The 16176-nt window shown below is 37.8% G+C and overlaps 1 protein-coding gene across 1 annotated transcript; it reads right to left on the reverse strand.

The window, feature by feature from the left end:
* Positions 1-2403: 2403 nt before the first annotated feature.
* LOC122751073 (protein OS-9-like) lies at positions 2404-3109 on the reverse strand (the record flags this gene model as incomplete). Its single annotated transcript, XM_043998011.1, has 1 exon — positions 2404-3109. A coding segment is annotated over exon 1 (630 nt), but the record flags the coding sequence as incomplete, so codon positions are not given.
* Between the last annotated feature and the right edge of the window lie 13067 nt (positions 3110-16176).

Here is a 16176-nt window from a genome sequence, read left to right on the forward strand (position 1 = left end):
CATGTATGAAACAATTCAACAATAACAAATCCTCCTTCTATTTTCATTCATAAATATCACCAAGATAATATTATGTTTAGCCAGCAAAACTCTCTTTAAATGGATTTGACCCTCCACTCCTCTCTGTTTTATGGGACAATATGCTTTATATTCATCCCACTTTTTAGAAGATTTTATAATCTTATATTCCAACCCTCTGCTGCCTCTGGCAGTCATCTCTTTCATTTGGCAAGTAAGTCAGATATCTGCTTAGTAAGGACCTTTCTGGGCTCTTTTGATTTCCTTATGACAATTAATTTACATTGGTTAAACTTTTTGATAAAATTATTATAGTAATTGCCCACATGATTTCTATTGTCCATTTCACCATTTTATTGTTAATTGTTTAGGTAAAATATGTTAGGATTCAATTGTTTCAATGGTATGTCATATGTTATTGTTGGTCCGATGGTGGTGGTGGTGGTAGGGATGTTGTTTTTAAACCAATTCTGAACTAAAAAATGGATAGTTTGTCCACAGAGAGTTGACTCAGGGCAACTCCCATGTAAGTAACAAATTTTTTTCTTTATGTTAAAATATAATCTATAGTTGGCCTAATTAATTCTTGGAAAACAGTTACTGAGGCTATACTTGAAGCATTTTAAATCATGGAACCTTCTAGAGCTTTTGCACGGCTGGCATGACCTTCCAGAATCCAGGTTACCTCCACACTATGATTTGTTATCAGAGTAGGATTTAGTGGAGTCACTGGGGATACAAAGACAAAAGTGAATAATTTTCCACTAGAGTAAAATTGTCTAAGACAGCAAAAGGCCTTCAGTCCCGTGAATTCATTTGAATTCAATCCCTGCTAGGTACTGTTAAGGGCTAAAATTCTAGCTAGTCTGTCTAAAATATTTAATGAGTGGTCGCCAATAAATTATAAGCTTTAGCAAGAGTTAGACTTTTAAGCATTTATTAAGGAGAATAAGAATTTGGTAAAGAGAGAGAGAAAGGTCTAGATTCCTATCTATTAAAGGGAGAGCGCATTTCTAGCTCCCTTCTCCGCCAGAGTCCAGAGGAAAGAGCGCCAGACTGAGCGCCAGTCTCTTCCTTCCTCCTCCCACTAGCCCGCGTCACTTCCTGACTCCTGGTCTTGCCCTCAAAGACCTTCCCTTCATGGGCAGAACTCCTCTACAGTAAGTATCCAGCAGGTGGCGTTATTCCAATCGTTACAGTCCCCCCTGTTGTTCCTCAAGAAACAAAATGTTTCCTTGACGGAACAGTAAAAACAATATGATAACTATTGCTAACTAATAATATGTGAACAACAATATAGAAAAGGAAGAGAGGAAAGTTTTGTCCAGAGGGGCAATTTTTTTTTTTTGTCCTCATGAACCGACGCTTTGACATTAGTCTTGCAAAGGGAGGGCCTCTGCAGAGAATACATGTTACAGATGGTGTATATTATAACAGAAAGAGAAAAAAACCAACAAAAAGAACAAATCAAAACTGTTCATTTAAAGTCTCTGAAAGTCTTTTCTCAGATGTCCTCTAGGTGTAGTCGTGGAATGGAAGTCTTTTCAGGGGTTGATGTGTGGATGCTGGTAATCAGCCAGGAAAATTTCCTACAAAATTGAGCTTAACACAACTTTAAAATAGCTTTGTCAATAATCAAATCAAACAATGAAAGTTCTCAAAAACATGTCTAAGGGAATACAGAATCTTAGTTGTTAACACGTGAAACATACAATAAAACAAAAATTGAACCATTCTTTAAAATTACATTATTATTATAGTCCCCCCTTATGGAGAGTAATTGAGAAGACAATTGCTGCGATATTAATTTTTAAAAATAATTTTTTATCTTTGTTTCATCACTTTTTGCATCATCTGCCTAATTATCCTCATGCCATTATGAGAAATTACAAATCTAATATAATTGGTAACAGATGTCAAGGCCAAATTCAACACTGTTATTTATCATGACATCTGAGATAATTATGGGGGTTACCATAAAAGAACAGAGAAATGATGGGATATGAGCATTCCCACACTTGAGCAATATATACTGTCCATGCAGTATGCCAGGCTTAAAATAGGTGGATGGAATATATGTCCATGCCACCGAACATATTGGAAGAAACTGAGTCAGACTTAATCAGATGCATGGGATTGAGATGTCCATGGCATCAGGCATATAGGAGGGAGCATAGAAGCCAGGTATAGAAGTGAGATGGGTGGGATGAATACTTCCAGCCATCTGTACAATATTGTGGGGAAAAATAAAATAAAATATTAAACCAAGAGAATCCAACCTCAACATTAGTCAAAAGCCGTTCCCTCGGCCATACCTTGACTTCATGCATGTCTCCCCTCATGTGACAGTTCAGTGTCTGCTCTTGCATGTATTCCTCTTGTGATTGGATGGCATCGGATGGCTTGGGGGGCAGCACTGGGAGGAGGCCGAAGAAGAGGATGGGAGCAGAGTCGAGGGGTCCGAATAGTCAGCACATAAGAACATGACTGAGGCTCATCTACCCGATCAATGTAGTCACCTGAAGCATCTGAACCTTCATCACACAGAAACCGGACCTCAGTCTCTCTGGGTCGACCATTCAGGTCACACTTGGAGCCATTTCCATAGATCTGACTGTGGTAGCGTTTTAGGCGGTGTTGCTTGGAGGCCTTGGCAGTCTCATCATCCCAGTTGAAGGAAGATTGGTAATATCCAAGATAGAGAACAGAACCTTTGATCTCTGAATCTTCCATGTGGTATTGTTGTATGTGGCGTCCATAACAAAATTCATATGTCCACCAGTCCTTGGTTTTCACTAGACAGGGTGCATCTCTCATTGGGTTCAGCAACTCAGGGACTCCAGGCCCTTTATAAGGAGGGGCCTCCTCTTCATGCTCCCTCTGGAAGTGAATGGCTCCAGCTGGTAAACGGCATTCGTATCGCTGTTTGTACTTGGAGGAGACAATCACGACCTCAGAAGACTGGCTCTGCCCCCCGATGACAGGCCGCGGCAAGATCTCGATGCCGTATCGCATCTCATTCAGCTCCTCCAGGTTCAAGCTCCCGACCACGCAGGCCGGCAAGTCGGACAACAGCAGAAGCAGAGGCCATAGTCAGCAAAAGTTATTATGTTCTTTTTACTGTTCCATCAAGGAAACATTCCGTTTCTTGAGGAAGCAAAGGGGGGAAATGTGGTAAAATATGAAAGTTTTTAACAGTCGGTTAGGATAACTGAAAGACGCCAGTTTTTCAAGGACCACCCTTTTGGGGAGGAGATGAACAGTCTGCCTGCTGCGCATGTCAGACTGCCTGCCGGGTACAGTCCGCCTGCTGCGCATGTCAGACTGCCTGCCAGGTACAGTGCGCCTGCTGCGCATGTCAGACTGCCTGCGGGGGTTTTTTGGGACTTCCGGGGTGGAGAGAAGGGGAGGAGCCCTTTTGCCTGCTTGGCAGGACTCCTGACGGCGCGGAACAGATTCTCTCTCCAAAGGTGGCCTTGTCGGTTTGGTGAGTTGTTATAAGGAATATAGACTAAGCTTAGACTTAAGACGATTTGTATTGTGTTTCTACTTTCCTATCCTTCTAACCAACATCACCTTGTGACTATCATAACTATAAATAAAAAGGTCTATCTAGAAAACCAAAAGCTGCTTCCATTTACTAGTTTGGGAGATAAATTAAGGGAAAGGTTAAGTAGGGGAGATTTATGATCTAATATCCAATTTTAAATCTCACAGTACAAAGCAATGTGCTAGGCACTGAGTATACAAAAGCAAAAATAAAGCTCTTGCTCTCAAGGATCTTACATACTAATAAGGGGACATGAGATAGACTTATAAATTTACATGGATAATGAAATTCAAGGAATTCTGAGAAGGACAAGAGAATTAATAACAATAAAGGTAGGTTCTGAGCCTTTAAGGAAGACAAAGATTGAAAGGGGTGGGAATTCTGAAAGGTATACTCAATCAATGAACACACATTTTAAAGACCCACTAGATACTGTGTTAGGTCCTTGGGTACCAATATAAAAGTGAGACAGACCCTCCACCTCATGGAGCTCATATTCTATGATGGAGATACAACCTGTTTATGGGCAAGTATATACAGCATATGGAGGAGAGACACTAGCAACTGGGGAATTAAGAAAGGACTCATAAAATAGTTTTTTCTTGAGCTGAGCCTTGAAGAAAACTATGAATTCAAAGACATAGAAGTGAGGAGAGGTATTGTGGGGAAAGCCTGTATAAAGGCTGGGAGGTGGGAAATGGAATGTTGTGTATAAAGAACAGCAAGTATATATGTCTGATTGGATTATGGATTGTGTGAGGGGCAGATAAGGGAAGAGTTGACTCCAAGTGTGAGGGATGGCTTGTGCAAGTTCACTTATATGGGAGGTAGAATTTGAGTTTGGGAAACATACAGGAATCAAGTGGGTTATGTGGGTTATGTGAAAAAAAGGTAGAAAGGTTGGTTGGAGCCATATGGTAAAGGGCCATGAATCCTGAATGCTGGGCATTGGTTTTATACAAGAAGAAGATATAGAGGGCAGCTAGGTGGCGCAGTGGATAAAGCACAGGTCCTGGGTTCAGGAGTACCTGAGTTCAAATCCAGCCTCAGACACTTGACACTTACTAACTGTGTGACCCTGGGCAAGTCACTTAACCCCCATTGCCCTGAAAAAAAAAGAATATATAGAAAAGTATAAAATATAAATAAGAAAGAACATGTCACATAATTGGTATATATTGGGGTAAAATTAAAAAGGATAAGGGATGACTTATAGTCTATAAAGTATGCATTTAATATGTCTTCCTTTTTTACATTTTATTTTCAGTATCTCTGTGCCCTTATACATGGTCCACTTATATAAACGTTCTAAGAAGTGCTATATATTCTTTAGCAAAATTGTTTAGGGGACACCATAAGTCTTTGAGTACTAGTTTCTCCAGCAATTTTTCTTTTTATTATTTCATCCATCCACATATAAAGTTATGAGTTAGGTTTATATTTTCTTCCATTCATCTAATGCTATTTTTTCTGAATTAGGCTCTCTTTAATACATTTAGTATATTATTATCTCCAGTTATTTTTGTTTAATCTACTTTAAAGTATCCTATTCTCATAGGCTCATTTCATTTCACCTTAAAGTCCCATTCTTCCTTTCTATTGTTATTCCTTTTCTTGTTTTGGAGTTTTACTTGCCATATTGGTTCCTTTTTTCTTTCTTCCTTTTAGTTAGTTCTATAATTCTTCCCCTCTCTTTTTTCCTTTTAAGTTAAGTGGCCAAGTAAAATCCATTTTTCTTCTCTTTCTTTCAATTTCTTTGCTTATTGGGTTTTTGATAAAATTTCATGTGGCTTTTTTGTAAATGATTGCTTTCCCTTGTTCTATTCATTAACTCTCTTCTCTTTCTATTCTAGAGTTTTATTCTTTTATTTATGACTTTTATATTTCATTAGTATTGTTTTAGTTTCTGTATTCCTCATGGAATTAAAGCTATTTTGGGTTCTCTTTTCTAAACAGTTTTAATATTATTACCCTGTAGATCTTGGCTGCCTCCCCTTTTTTCAGGAAAGTCTCACTATTAGAAGTATCAATTCCTGAAGGAAACATAAAGAATAGAAATATTGCACCATGATAGAAATTTTCCTTTGTCACTAATTGTGTGACTCATTTCTAACTATTTCCATCCCTGCAATCATTTTTCTTCCTATTTGTCAGGAAATTTTCTCTCTAGATCCACATTCTCCTAACTTTCGGAATTTCAGTTGCCACCAGAAGTTCTTATTCTCTTTCTCTACTAATTCATCATGTTATTACTTCATTAAATGATTAATTTATCTGTTATACATAATTCTTACTTGAAAGTTTATGAGGATTAGAACAAATTCCTGGGTGGGATTTCAGTAAGATTTTTATTCCATTTCCTACTCTGACCCTTACTGAACTTTGAAAGTTACTTTACTTGCCTATTTGAGTCTCAGCTGTCATAAGTCAAGTGCTTGGCAAACCTAATGAGCTAAAAACATGTGTATTATTTTCATAGCTAGGACTCTACATTGGGAGGTTATTCCAGGGATAGAGAAAAACATGAGCAAAGTCCTAGATAAAGGCACTCTAGGAAGGTATTGAGAGAACAGAAGACTAGAATGCCAGGGGCATAGTTTTTATAAATGACAGAAATAAGAAAGCTCTTATTTTAACTACACTTCTTTCTTCCATATAGGGAGAACTCTGCAGAAGGAGAGATAATTTATCAAATAACAGCCCATGAAGTATAGTTTACACTGGGGAAAAATTCATAGGAAAGGAAAATAGCAAAACCTAAGCAAGTACCCCACCTATTGGAACATGAAATAAATAAATGCATAAGAAAACTCTCTTTTGGCATAGAGGAAAAGGGTCTAATAAATAATTCAGGCTTCTCGGACAAGATGGCTGAGTGGTCATTTCTAAAACCAGCTCCCCTTCATTGCCTCAGAATAATAAGAAATGTATAAAATAAAGTAATGGGACAATAAAGGGGAGAAAAAGAGAAAGAAAGAAATTCTCACAAGAAAAGATAAAAACCAGTGGAGAGACTGAAGAAATGAGTAAACAAAACCCACCACAAAAACAGGTTTGCTATGCTATGAAGAAATGGCTAGATGGAAATGGACCAGGATGTTTCTTTGGAGCAAGATACTTTGAGCATAAAGATATCAAAAAGAATTTTGTGGCTGAATACATTAGGGGAATTGCTATCATCATGGAACCAAAAGTTAGTGGGAAGAACACCTTTAAAACAATTATCCCCCACATAATACCATTTTAAACATACATTCTGGGTACAGTAAAATGGTTTAGAAATTATACTAATAAAACTCCATACAAATGAACAAAATACAGGGCATATCACTATAGGGGAGATATGAAAACCTTAAAACTTCCTTGTCAAAAATAAGGAAAATGGGGTGGAGCCATTACATATAACAGCAGCAGCAGCAGCAGAGGTGGGGGCAGCAGCAGCAGCAGCAGCAGCAGCAGCACTACAACCAAGCTGCATGACCAAGATGTGTGACTTCAGGGAGGATCAGACTGCTGAGTTCAAGGAGGGCTTCCAGCTGTTTGACTGAACGAGGGATGGAAAGATCTTACACAGCCAGTGTGGGGACGTGATAAAGGCCCTGGACCAGAACCCCACCAATGCTGAGGTCCTCAAGGTCTTAGGGAATCCCAAGAGTGATAAAATGAATGTGAAGGTGCTGGACTTTGAACACTTTCTGCCAATGCTGCAGACCATAGCAAAGAATAAAGACCAGGGCACATAGGAATACTATGTAGAGGGGCTTTGGGTGTTTGATAAGGAAGGGAATGGCACAGTCATGGGGGCTGAAATACGGCACGTCTTCATCACTCTGGGTGAGAAGATGACAGAGGAAGAAGTGGAAGTGTTGGTGGCAAGGCATGAGGACAGCAACAGTTTTGAAGAGCTAGTCTGGATGGTGCTGAATGGCTGAGAATAAAAGCCCCCTTTCCACAAAGAATCCCCTAACTTTCTCAGTGTAAAAATGATCCTCTCACCCCTGAATCAACTAACTAACTACATTGTCAGGGTTACCAACATCCTGCCTTCCAACCCCCACCACGTGTCCTCTTTGGCCTACTTGCTCTCTGCTTTCACCAAATAAATTTGCTAACTGCTTCTAACCAAAAAAAAAATAAATGATTGATATATGTATTCAGAACACATGATATATAGTTTAAAACCTTATAGAATACTTTTGTAACAAGCATATAACACTTAAATGACCCAAAAGATTCCCTTTAGCTCTATAATCTAGTAATCGAAGTGAATGAGTGTACAATGCTATGAGTTCAAAATATTCTAGATTGTCTGCTAAGCAGCTCAAGAGGTGGTTCTCAAGAGGAGTTCTCAATTTAGACTTATTTAGAATACTCTCCTATTCCACTGACAAAGGAAGACAAAGAGAAGACAGCTATCTCTATCCAGCTAGATTTGATCAATTTGATCAAATGTCTGAGGGACCTAAGGGATGCTACCATGTTCAATCTGGTGATAGAGTAGCTGGAGTTCTAACCTGCAAAAAATGTTGATTTTCCTGTATGACTCCATGGTCTTTGGAATGATATGCAGTGAATATGGGAGACTGTAAAAAGTATTGGATTGGCTAAGGATGCTAGTGTGAACCTATGCATAATTTTGGTCAAGTATGTTGGTCATATAGTATCTCAGCAAGGAGTAAGCACTAACCCAGACAAGATAGAAGCGTTCTTCAAATGATCACATCTAATTAACTATCAATACTTATTCTATTTTTTCAAATTCTTGAGTTAATTTCTGTCCTATTTTCCAATCTCCTTATAATTCATTTATTGTGCTTCTAAACTACTCTGAAGTTTATTGTCATTATTCCATGATCTTTTCTAAGGCTCTAATTGTTGAATTATCTGTCTCCTATTCTGAGTGCTTTGTCTTTTTTGATATTGTTATTATACTATAATATATATTCATAAAATTGAAGCATTTTAAGAATTTTTTGTTTCAGTGCTAGTTCTTTTTCATAGATTTCCTAAGGCATACTTTCATCTCCTATATTTATTATTTTATGCTATTTAATACACTTTTGTTGTTTTGATGTTACAAAGAGGTACAAGACAGAGGTACAATGTCCAATGGTCATCTTATCAGAAACCCTGGAAAGTCTTTTCTGTGGTGCCCTTGTCACAAATCAGCAACACCTGGTGAGGATTAATGCCTATCTATGCAATAGCTGTAATGGCTGTTAACCCCACAACACAAAATGTATACATTATTTCCTTGGCTCCTGGTGACTTTAATGTTTCCAGGAGTACTGTACTGATATGTAGCCAGGACAGATAGTTTCACACACACCCCCAACCAATTAATTATTACAGAAGGCCCCCTCCTATGTAATCCATGTCTCAATACATTAACCCTGAATATACACACACTTGTTTTTAATCTTCGGAATTTTTCTCTCTTTATAATGGTATATCTTAGGCCCAACCCATAGTAAATGCCTGAAAACACTGGAATTTTGCCTATCTTTGTCTAAAGATTCTGCTTTCCTATAGGCACTGAAGCCAAGAAGACATTAAACAAAGAACAAGTTTATTGGAGAGAGGAAGAACATAGAAACAGCAAATAATTGATCCCTTTCCAGAGAATCATCTTTCTGTAAAGTTCCATCATTACTTCTACCCAAAGTCTAACATTCTGTGACTATACTGGATAACTCTGGAAAGGGCAAAATTTTCTGGGTGCTCACTTGCTTCCCTCTTGGGTCTTAGACTATGACTGCTGTTACTGCCACTGTCTTGCATGACCAGATTATTTCTTGGTCTGTCCTTCCTTAATCCTCCAGCTAGGTCTTCAATCCCCAGTATCTCTTGGCAGCACAATTGTTTTTTTCAGGCTGTCAGAATGATCATTTGCCCCCAAACCAACTCTCATACTCTTTGTGACTGACAATCTTCCCCCAGAACTTTGGCCTACTACAGCAGAGACACTTTGGATCTTTTTCTATTCCACATAGGAGGAGAGTGGGAACTGTACAAATAAGTCACCCATGCCCCTTTAAAGCCACTCATTGCATTGGTAAACTAAATATCTTGGGTGGATCAAATCACTCTATAATCACAGAGTTTGTCCTAAATTCCCAAGTTATATTGTTCAAATTTGCTTTGTGGTCTAAGAACCTAACCACAAAGCATGTATAAACTCTGTGATACTGCTTTGTCAAGAAACAAAGATAAATGTGGAAACTAGTCCAAAGGTGAAAATTCTTTGAGCTCCAAGGAGGCCACTTATGTCTCTGGCAAAAATTGGGAAATTGCTGAAAAGTGGGCTAAGTTACTAGCAGTAGGATAATGAACTCATTGAAATAGAATAGTTTATGCCTTGGTGTAATGATTAACTGGTTATCTTTTACAAGGTTTCATTTTTGCATGTATTATTCCTATATTTTGACATTAGTTATTCCCTCTATTTCAGAAAAACCACTCCAGTGAACCATGAGGTAAAGAGAGGAAAGATTAATTCACAGGTTTCAAACCCCACTTGAGTCATGCTGGAACTTAGCTGAAACATAAAAGATTGCTTTGTATTGACCTGGTAAATAGCAATTGAAAAATCTAGAAGTGGCAGTAATTATTTTAGCAACTTCCTATGGTGTTGATTATATGGAAACTTCCTGATGAATCACAAAATCTGTGGCCTAATAAGCCCCCAGGTCAGGAATCCCACATTTCACTTCCTTGGCTAAAAATAGCTGCTGAGATCATGCATTTCCTCTCCTCCATCCCAGTCTAAGGATTAACCCATTTCTTTTCTAAATAAATATTCTGTCTCATTAATAGTCTATATTAGTCATTCTCCAAGTTACAAACAATAGACCTAAAAATAGTACAGATGAACCCCCAGCTTGTACTGTGGTAGGAGCATAGAGAACTTCCCACTGAAGCCCCAGGGAGAGATAAATAGTTGTCATTTAGTTGTCACATTGCCTTATAACCTAGCACTTATTACTTTATAATCTAGCACTTTTTTAAAAACAGAAAGTATTTATTAAGTATTTACTATCAGTGTGCTAAGTATTGGGGATAACCTAGCACTTATAAAACAAACAACTCTTGATCACTGGAAGCATGTGTGTCCCAGCCTCTTCTGGTGAAATGATAAGGTGGTCATTTTGACCTAAAAGTAGCTGGTGTTTGTAGAGAAGGGGAGAGTTGGGAAGGGAAACAGAAGAAGGGTTGCTCAAGCTTCCGGATTTCCTTCTTGATTCCAAGGGCATAATGAATAAAGTCCTGGAACTGAAGGTATTAGATCAAAGCTATGTCACTAAGACTTGAATCCAAGGATAGGTGGATTCATCTGTGTCCTTTCAAATATAGTCTCACTATCATTTACAAAATCAGTCTTCTTTGTTGCCTTCCACCCTTGCTCCCTGCACATTTTGCCTTTGTTTAAATACTAACTCTATTTTTTACCCAGTGACTTGCAAAATTTCAATTGGCAGAATTGATTTTTTTGTAACAGGAGCCATTACCTTACAGCATAATGCTTAACACCTCTGACTTAGAAGAACTGAGTTTTGAAAACAAAACCAGAAAATGAAAAATTAGTGTTGAAAATAGATGTTTGCATAGGTTTCCAAAGTATTTTACAGATTTTCCCATAAAACATTGTTGTGAAGGGCAGTTAAGCACTGGGTAAAACTGGTTATGCCTGATTCTGCCTTTCTATGTGTACTGGAGGCAGCACAGTGCAGGAACTTGTCTTGAAATCCTATGCTTTATTCCACTTGCTCTCTCTCTCCTGAGGGGAAGGTAAGTAGAGAGAACCTAAGGACCATGTCAACTGTCTGCTTAGATAGAAAGTCCCAATTTTACGTTGCATCTCAAAGTTAAAAAGCTTAAAAATATTAATTCTTAATTAAATTCACAAAATGCTCTGAGCCCCTAAGAATATCTGTTGAGTGCCAAGATGGCAGAATCTTTGAATATGTTGCATACAGTTTATTCAATGCTTTCTTCCTTATCAATGTTCTTCATAGCAAAATCATAAATTCAAGAGGTAATGAAAATTATCTTATCCTCATCTCAAACCATAATTAATATACAAAGAACCAGTAGTCATATTTAAAATATTCACCCTTAATCTGCTGGCTTCTCCAAGTGGGCATAGTCCCCGATGAAATTTCTTAATAAAGCAAGTAGTGAATCAGAGGAAGGGTCATAATAAGGCTTAGAGTAGGTCTGTAAAATTGTGCTTCAACTACTACAGCTGCTAGTGTTAGTCTCCTTCATCTCCCCCATGTATTCTCTCTAACCCCTCTGCTACAATAGAAAAATCTCTTCTTCAGATCCAATCCCTCAATATCTTCTCTTCCAGAAAAAAGGGGGGAAAAAGTACAACTCATAGATGTTTAGTAGCTTAATTGTCTTCAGAAAGCAGCCAATCCAAGACTTTCCTGAATAACTGTTTGCCTTAATTATGTTTGTGCTCCAAGACAATCTGTGGGGCAGGTGGGTTCTTATGTGGGTTTAGTAGTACTAGGCTTGGGAAAAGGAAATAAGGAATCTGGACCTGATTTATACACCAGAGAGTCAGGATGGAAGACGGGAAATTGGAGAGTAGCTGATAGTGAAATTACATGCTACTGGGAAAGGGATTTTTTGCCATTACTGTTAATCTTACTCTAACAAGGTGACTCAGATGCCCAGTCAGTTGTTTTTTTATAAACTTCCCAGAGGATCCTTCATTTAGTGGGTAAGTGGGAATATTATATTATTTATAGTCCCCACCCAGTTCCAGCATAGGCCTGCCTGACTAGACCAGTCCTTTAGTAGTTTAAGTTCAATATTGGAACAAAGTGATACATGCTTAACATCTAACAAAAGGAAACATTATTTCACTTATAGTAGGAGAAAGATTACCCATGTTGAATATCTTTCTCCTGCTATGGCTAACTTTTCTGCCCATAGTCTGTTTTGCTAAATGACTTCTGGAGGGGTCTGAACTGTCCTCAGCTGAATCTTGAGCCCCTTTCCTCAGGCTTAGTGGTGTGCCACATAACCACACACATACCACTTTCCTCACTTCCCATTGTTCTTCAGGTCCCTGGCTAAGCTCTGTTGTAGCTCAGGATACTGGCACACCACTGTCCCAAACTGAGGAGCAGTTAGGTGGTGCAGTGGATGTACTGGCTTTGAAGTTGGGAGGACCTGAGTTCAAATTTCACCTCAGACACATACTAGCTGTGTGACCCTGGGCAAGTCACTTAACTCCTATTGCCTTAAACATGTGGGGCTATCTCCAGTCATCCTGATGTACATCTTGCCACTGGACCCAGATGGCTCTGGAGGGGAAAGTGAGGTTGGTGACCTGGAACAGCCTTCCCTCACTTAAATCCAACATAGTACAAATCATGACATCACCCTGATGTCATGTTCCTCTTCAAGAATGAAGAGCAAACAGCATAGTAACATAGCAACATGTCCCAGCCTGAACAAACTTCTGCCTTTTAGCTGTCTGCAACAGGAATGAAGGATGTGGTAGAATTGAGATCTGTTCGAAAGCTTGTGACTTGTACAACCCTGCTGCTAGAGTATAATGGGGGAAGGGATTCTGAATGAGTACATTGTGAGTTAGGGATTTTCTTTCTCTGTTATTAATTTATTGAATTGTTTCTTCATTAGGATTTTTGGTGTCCTAGACAATGGACAGATCTTAAATTACTTCATCTCTCATATGTAATTCCTATTTTGGAGAGGTTTGATAGGTCATAAAGATTGGAGAAAATGTCCAGCTTTCCATCTTCTTGGTCACATGACCCTGAAGTCTTCCCATGAGGAGCTTTGGATGTCCTAAGCTTTTGCAAAGAAGGAAGAGGCACATTGTCTTAACTATCCTGTAGGACTAAGTGTGATCATTATAACTTCAAAGTATTCATCAATAGTTCCACCAATAGCATTTTAATGACCTATTTTTCCACAGCCCCACCCCCAACTAATTCTCCATCTTATATTATCTTTACCAATTTTCTGGTTGTGAAGTGAAGCCTCAGAGTTGCATTAATTTACATTTCTCTTATTATTAATAATTTGTAGTGATCTTTCATATGGTTAATAGTTTGTGATTCTTTTTTTAATAGTTCATATATTTTCACCACTTAATCCATTGGAGAATTGTTCCTTGTCATATATTTGCATGAATTTCCTATGTATATTAGGTATCAACCACTTACCAAAGTTGTGAGATGCACAGATTTTTTACCCCAGTTAACATTTTTTAATCTTTTCCCAGATGCATTGATGTTGCTTTTGCAAAAGCTTTTTTGTTTTATATCATCAAAATTGTCTAGTTTATCTTTTATGATCCTTTCTATTCCTTATCTAGTTAAAATTCCTCTCTTAGTTATACTTGTTAAAGGTATCTAATGTGATTTTTCTAATCTTTTCATGGAGTGATATTTCACATCTGGGTCATGTATTTATTTTTATTTTGTTTTGTTTTTATGGTATGTAGCATAAAACACTGGCCAAAATCTAATCTCTGTCAAATTTTTTTCCAGTTTTCTTAATAGTTTTTGTTAAATAGGGAATTTTACCACACATGGTCTATGGTCTCATGTTTATTAAAAAGTGGATTCTTCAGTTCTATTGTTTCTTATTCTTCCTTATCTATTTTGTTCCACTAATTTACTTTTCTATCTTTTAACCAGTACCAAATAATTTCAACAATTATTGTTTCTTAGTATAATTTGAGGTTTGGAAATGCTCTTTATTCCTATTCCTTTTATTTCTATAATGGGGGTAGTGGGGAGGGCTGGGTGTAAATCTGACCAGTGTTAAAGTAGACACATATTTCAGTCCCTGGAGTATATGAAGATATTTTTGCCTGCTTCTGATACATACATGTAGAAATTTTGGTGAACCTACTTTGGGCCATGAGTGGCTGAGGTGTTGGTCTTTGTGTTGGTGAAAAAGTCTTCTAATTGATTTTGAAATGATGACTAATGAGATGATGAGTCATAACTGAGTGCACAAACAAAGGGACAACCTGGCCCATTTTATACTCTTTTTCTTCCTGGTGCTGAGAGGTAAGGATTGCTTTGAGCTTCTAGGTGGGAGAGGGGAAAGGGAAGGGCACCTGTTCTATAGCCCATTGGCCATTGTATGTCTATGACTATTTGGTGCTTCTGCTATTTTTGTGTTTGTTCTCCTGATCTTAGGTGAATGAGCGCCCAGGTGATAATATGACATTAATCCTGATTTCCTATCAGAGCCATCTGATGTTCCCCTGGTAAGTAAAGCACAAAGCAGAGCCCCATTGGAGGTGATCAGAGAAGTAATGGCCAATAATAGGTTAAGCACCAGTAAATAAAAAATGCAAAAGTAATCACTTGTGGAGGTGGGTAGCTTCAGGGATCATGACTCCACATGACTGGTTATGGGTTACATAAAGCCACTGATCCTTAGAACCCAGGAAAGATCTACCTGTAAGAATTTCATGGATACTTTATGAGGGGAGAAAAGACTTTCCTGGGTCATGAGTCAAGATGTATCCCTTGCAAAAAAACAAAAACAACAAAACAACAAAGCAACCCCCCCAAAAAACCCCAAGATGTATCCCTTGTTCACATATATTCTCTACACTTGTGCATCTCTACATCTCTTCTCTAAGTATGAACCCCCTCTCCCCAGGAATCTTACATATGTAATGGTAGAATGAATTCCTGACTGGGGCAGGGGGAGAGGGTGTTTTTGTAGCTCCCGTTTTCTTGCTTTATCTTCTCAATAAATTCCTTTTAAAAAATGGAATTGTACTGCTTGACTGATAATAGGAAGCACACCAAAGCTAGGTAGTTACCATCCCCAGGGTTACTCCTAGAACTCTTGTGTGAGAAAGAGATACCCTCTGGGACCTGTGCTATGAGCATGAGTGCATTTTGAAGAGTCACCTCTGACAGGTTATTGTATTTCCTTTGAGATTCTAGATCTTTTGCTGCTCAAAATGATACTTTTTATCATTTTGTCTAATTCTATGAAGTAGTTGTTTGATAGTTTGATTATTATAATACTAAAGCTATAGGTTAATTTAGATAGTATTACTACTTGCATAACCCAGTCAGTCTTTATTACATTAAAGAATGATTTGCAATTGTATCTATATAAATCTCAACTGTATCCTTGGTAAATTGACTCCTAGATATTTAATGTCCTTTATAATAACTTTGAATGGAATTGCTCCATTATTTCTTTCTGAATTTCATTATTACTAATTTTTGTTATTTCAAAGGATTTTGGAAGATTTTTACATGCCATTTTACGTCAGACAATCAAAAGGGGAAAAAAACAAGATCATTTGAAAATCAATAGTATGAACACAATTGAGCCACTTAAAAATCATTTAAGAGGGTCTTAGAGTTAGATGTTAAATGAATGCATTTTTAAAAGAAATGTTTATTGGTAAAAATAAGAAAAAGTATTTTTTCTTTTTTCCCTTATCTGAAACTCCACTACCAAATAAATTTCTCTATTTGTGAGGCAACATGCTGTAGTGAAAAGAACACAGTCAGGAAACCTCAGTTAAAATGTGGTCACATCACATAATTGTGTATGATTTGTCACCTAACTTCTTTGAA

This window comes from Dromiciops gliroides, chromosome 1 (assembly GCF_019393635.1).
Source record: "Dromiciops gliroides isolate mDroGli1 chromosome 1, mDroGli1.pri, whole genome shotgun sequence".
Taxonomy (NCBI): domain Eukaryota; kingdom Metazoa; phylum Chordata; class Mammalia; order Microbiotheria; family Microbiotheriidae; genus Dromiciops; species Dromiciops gliroides.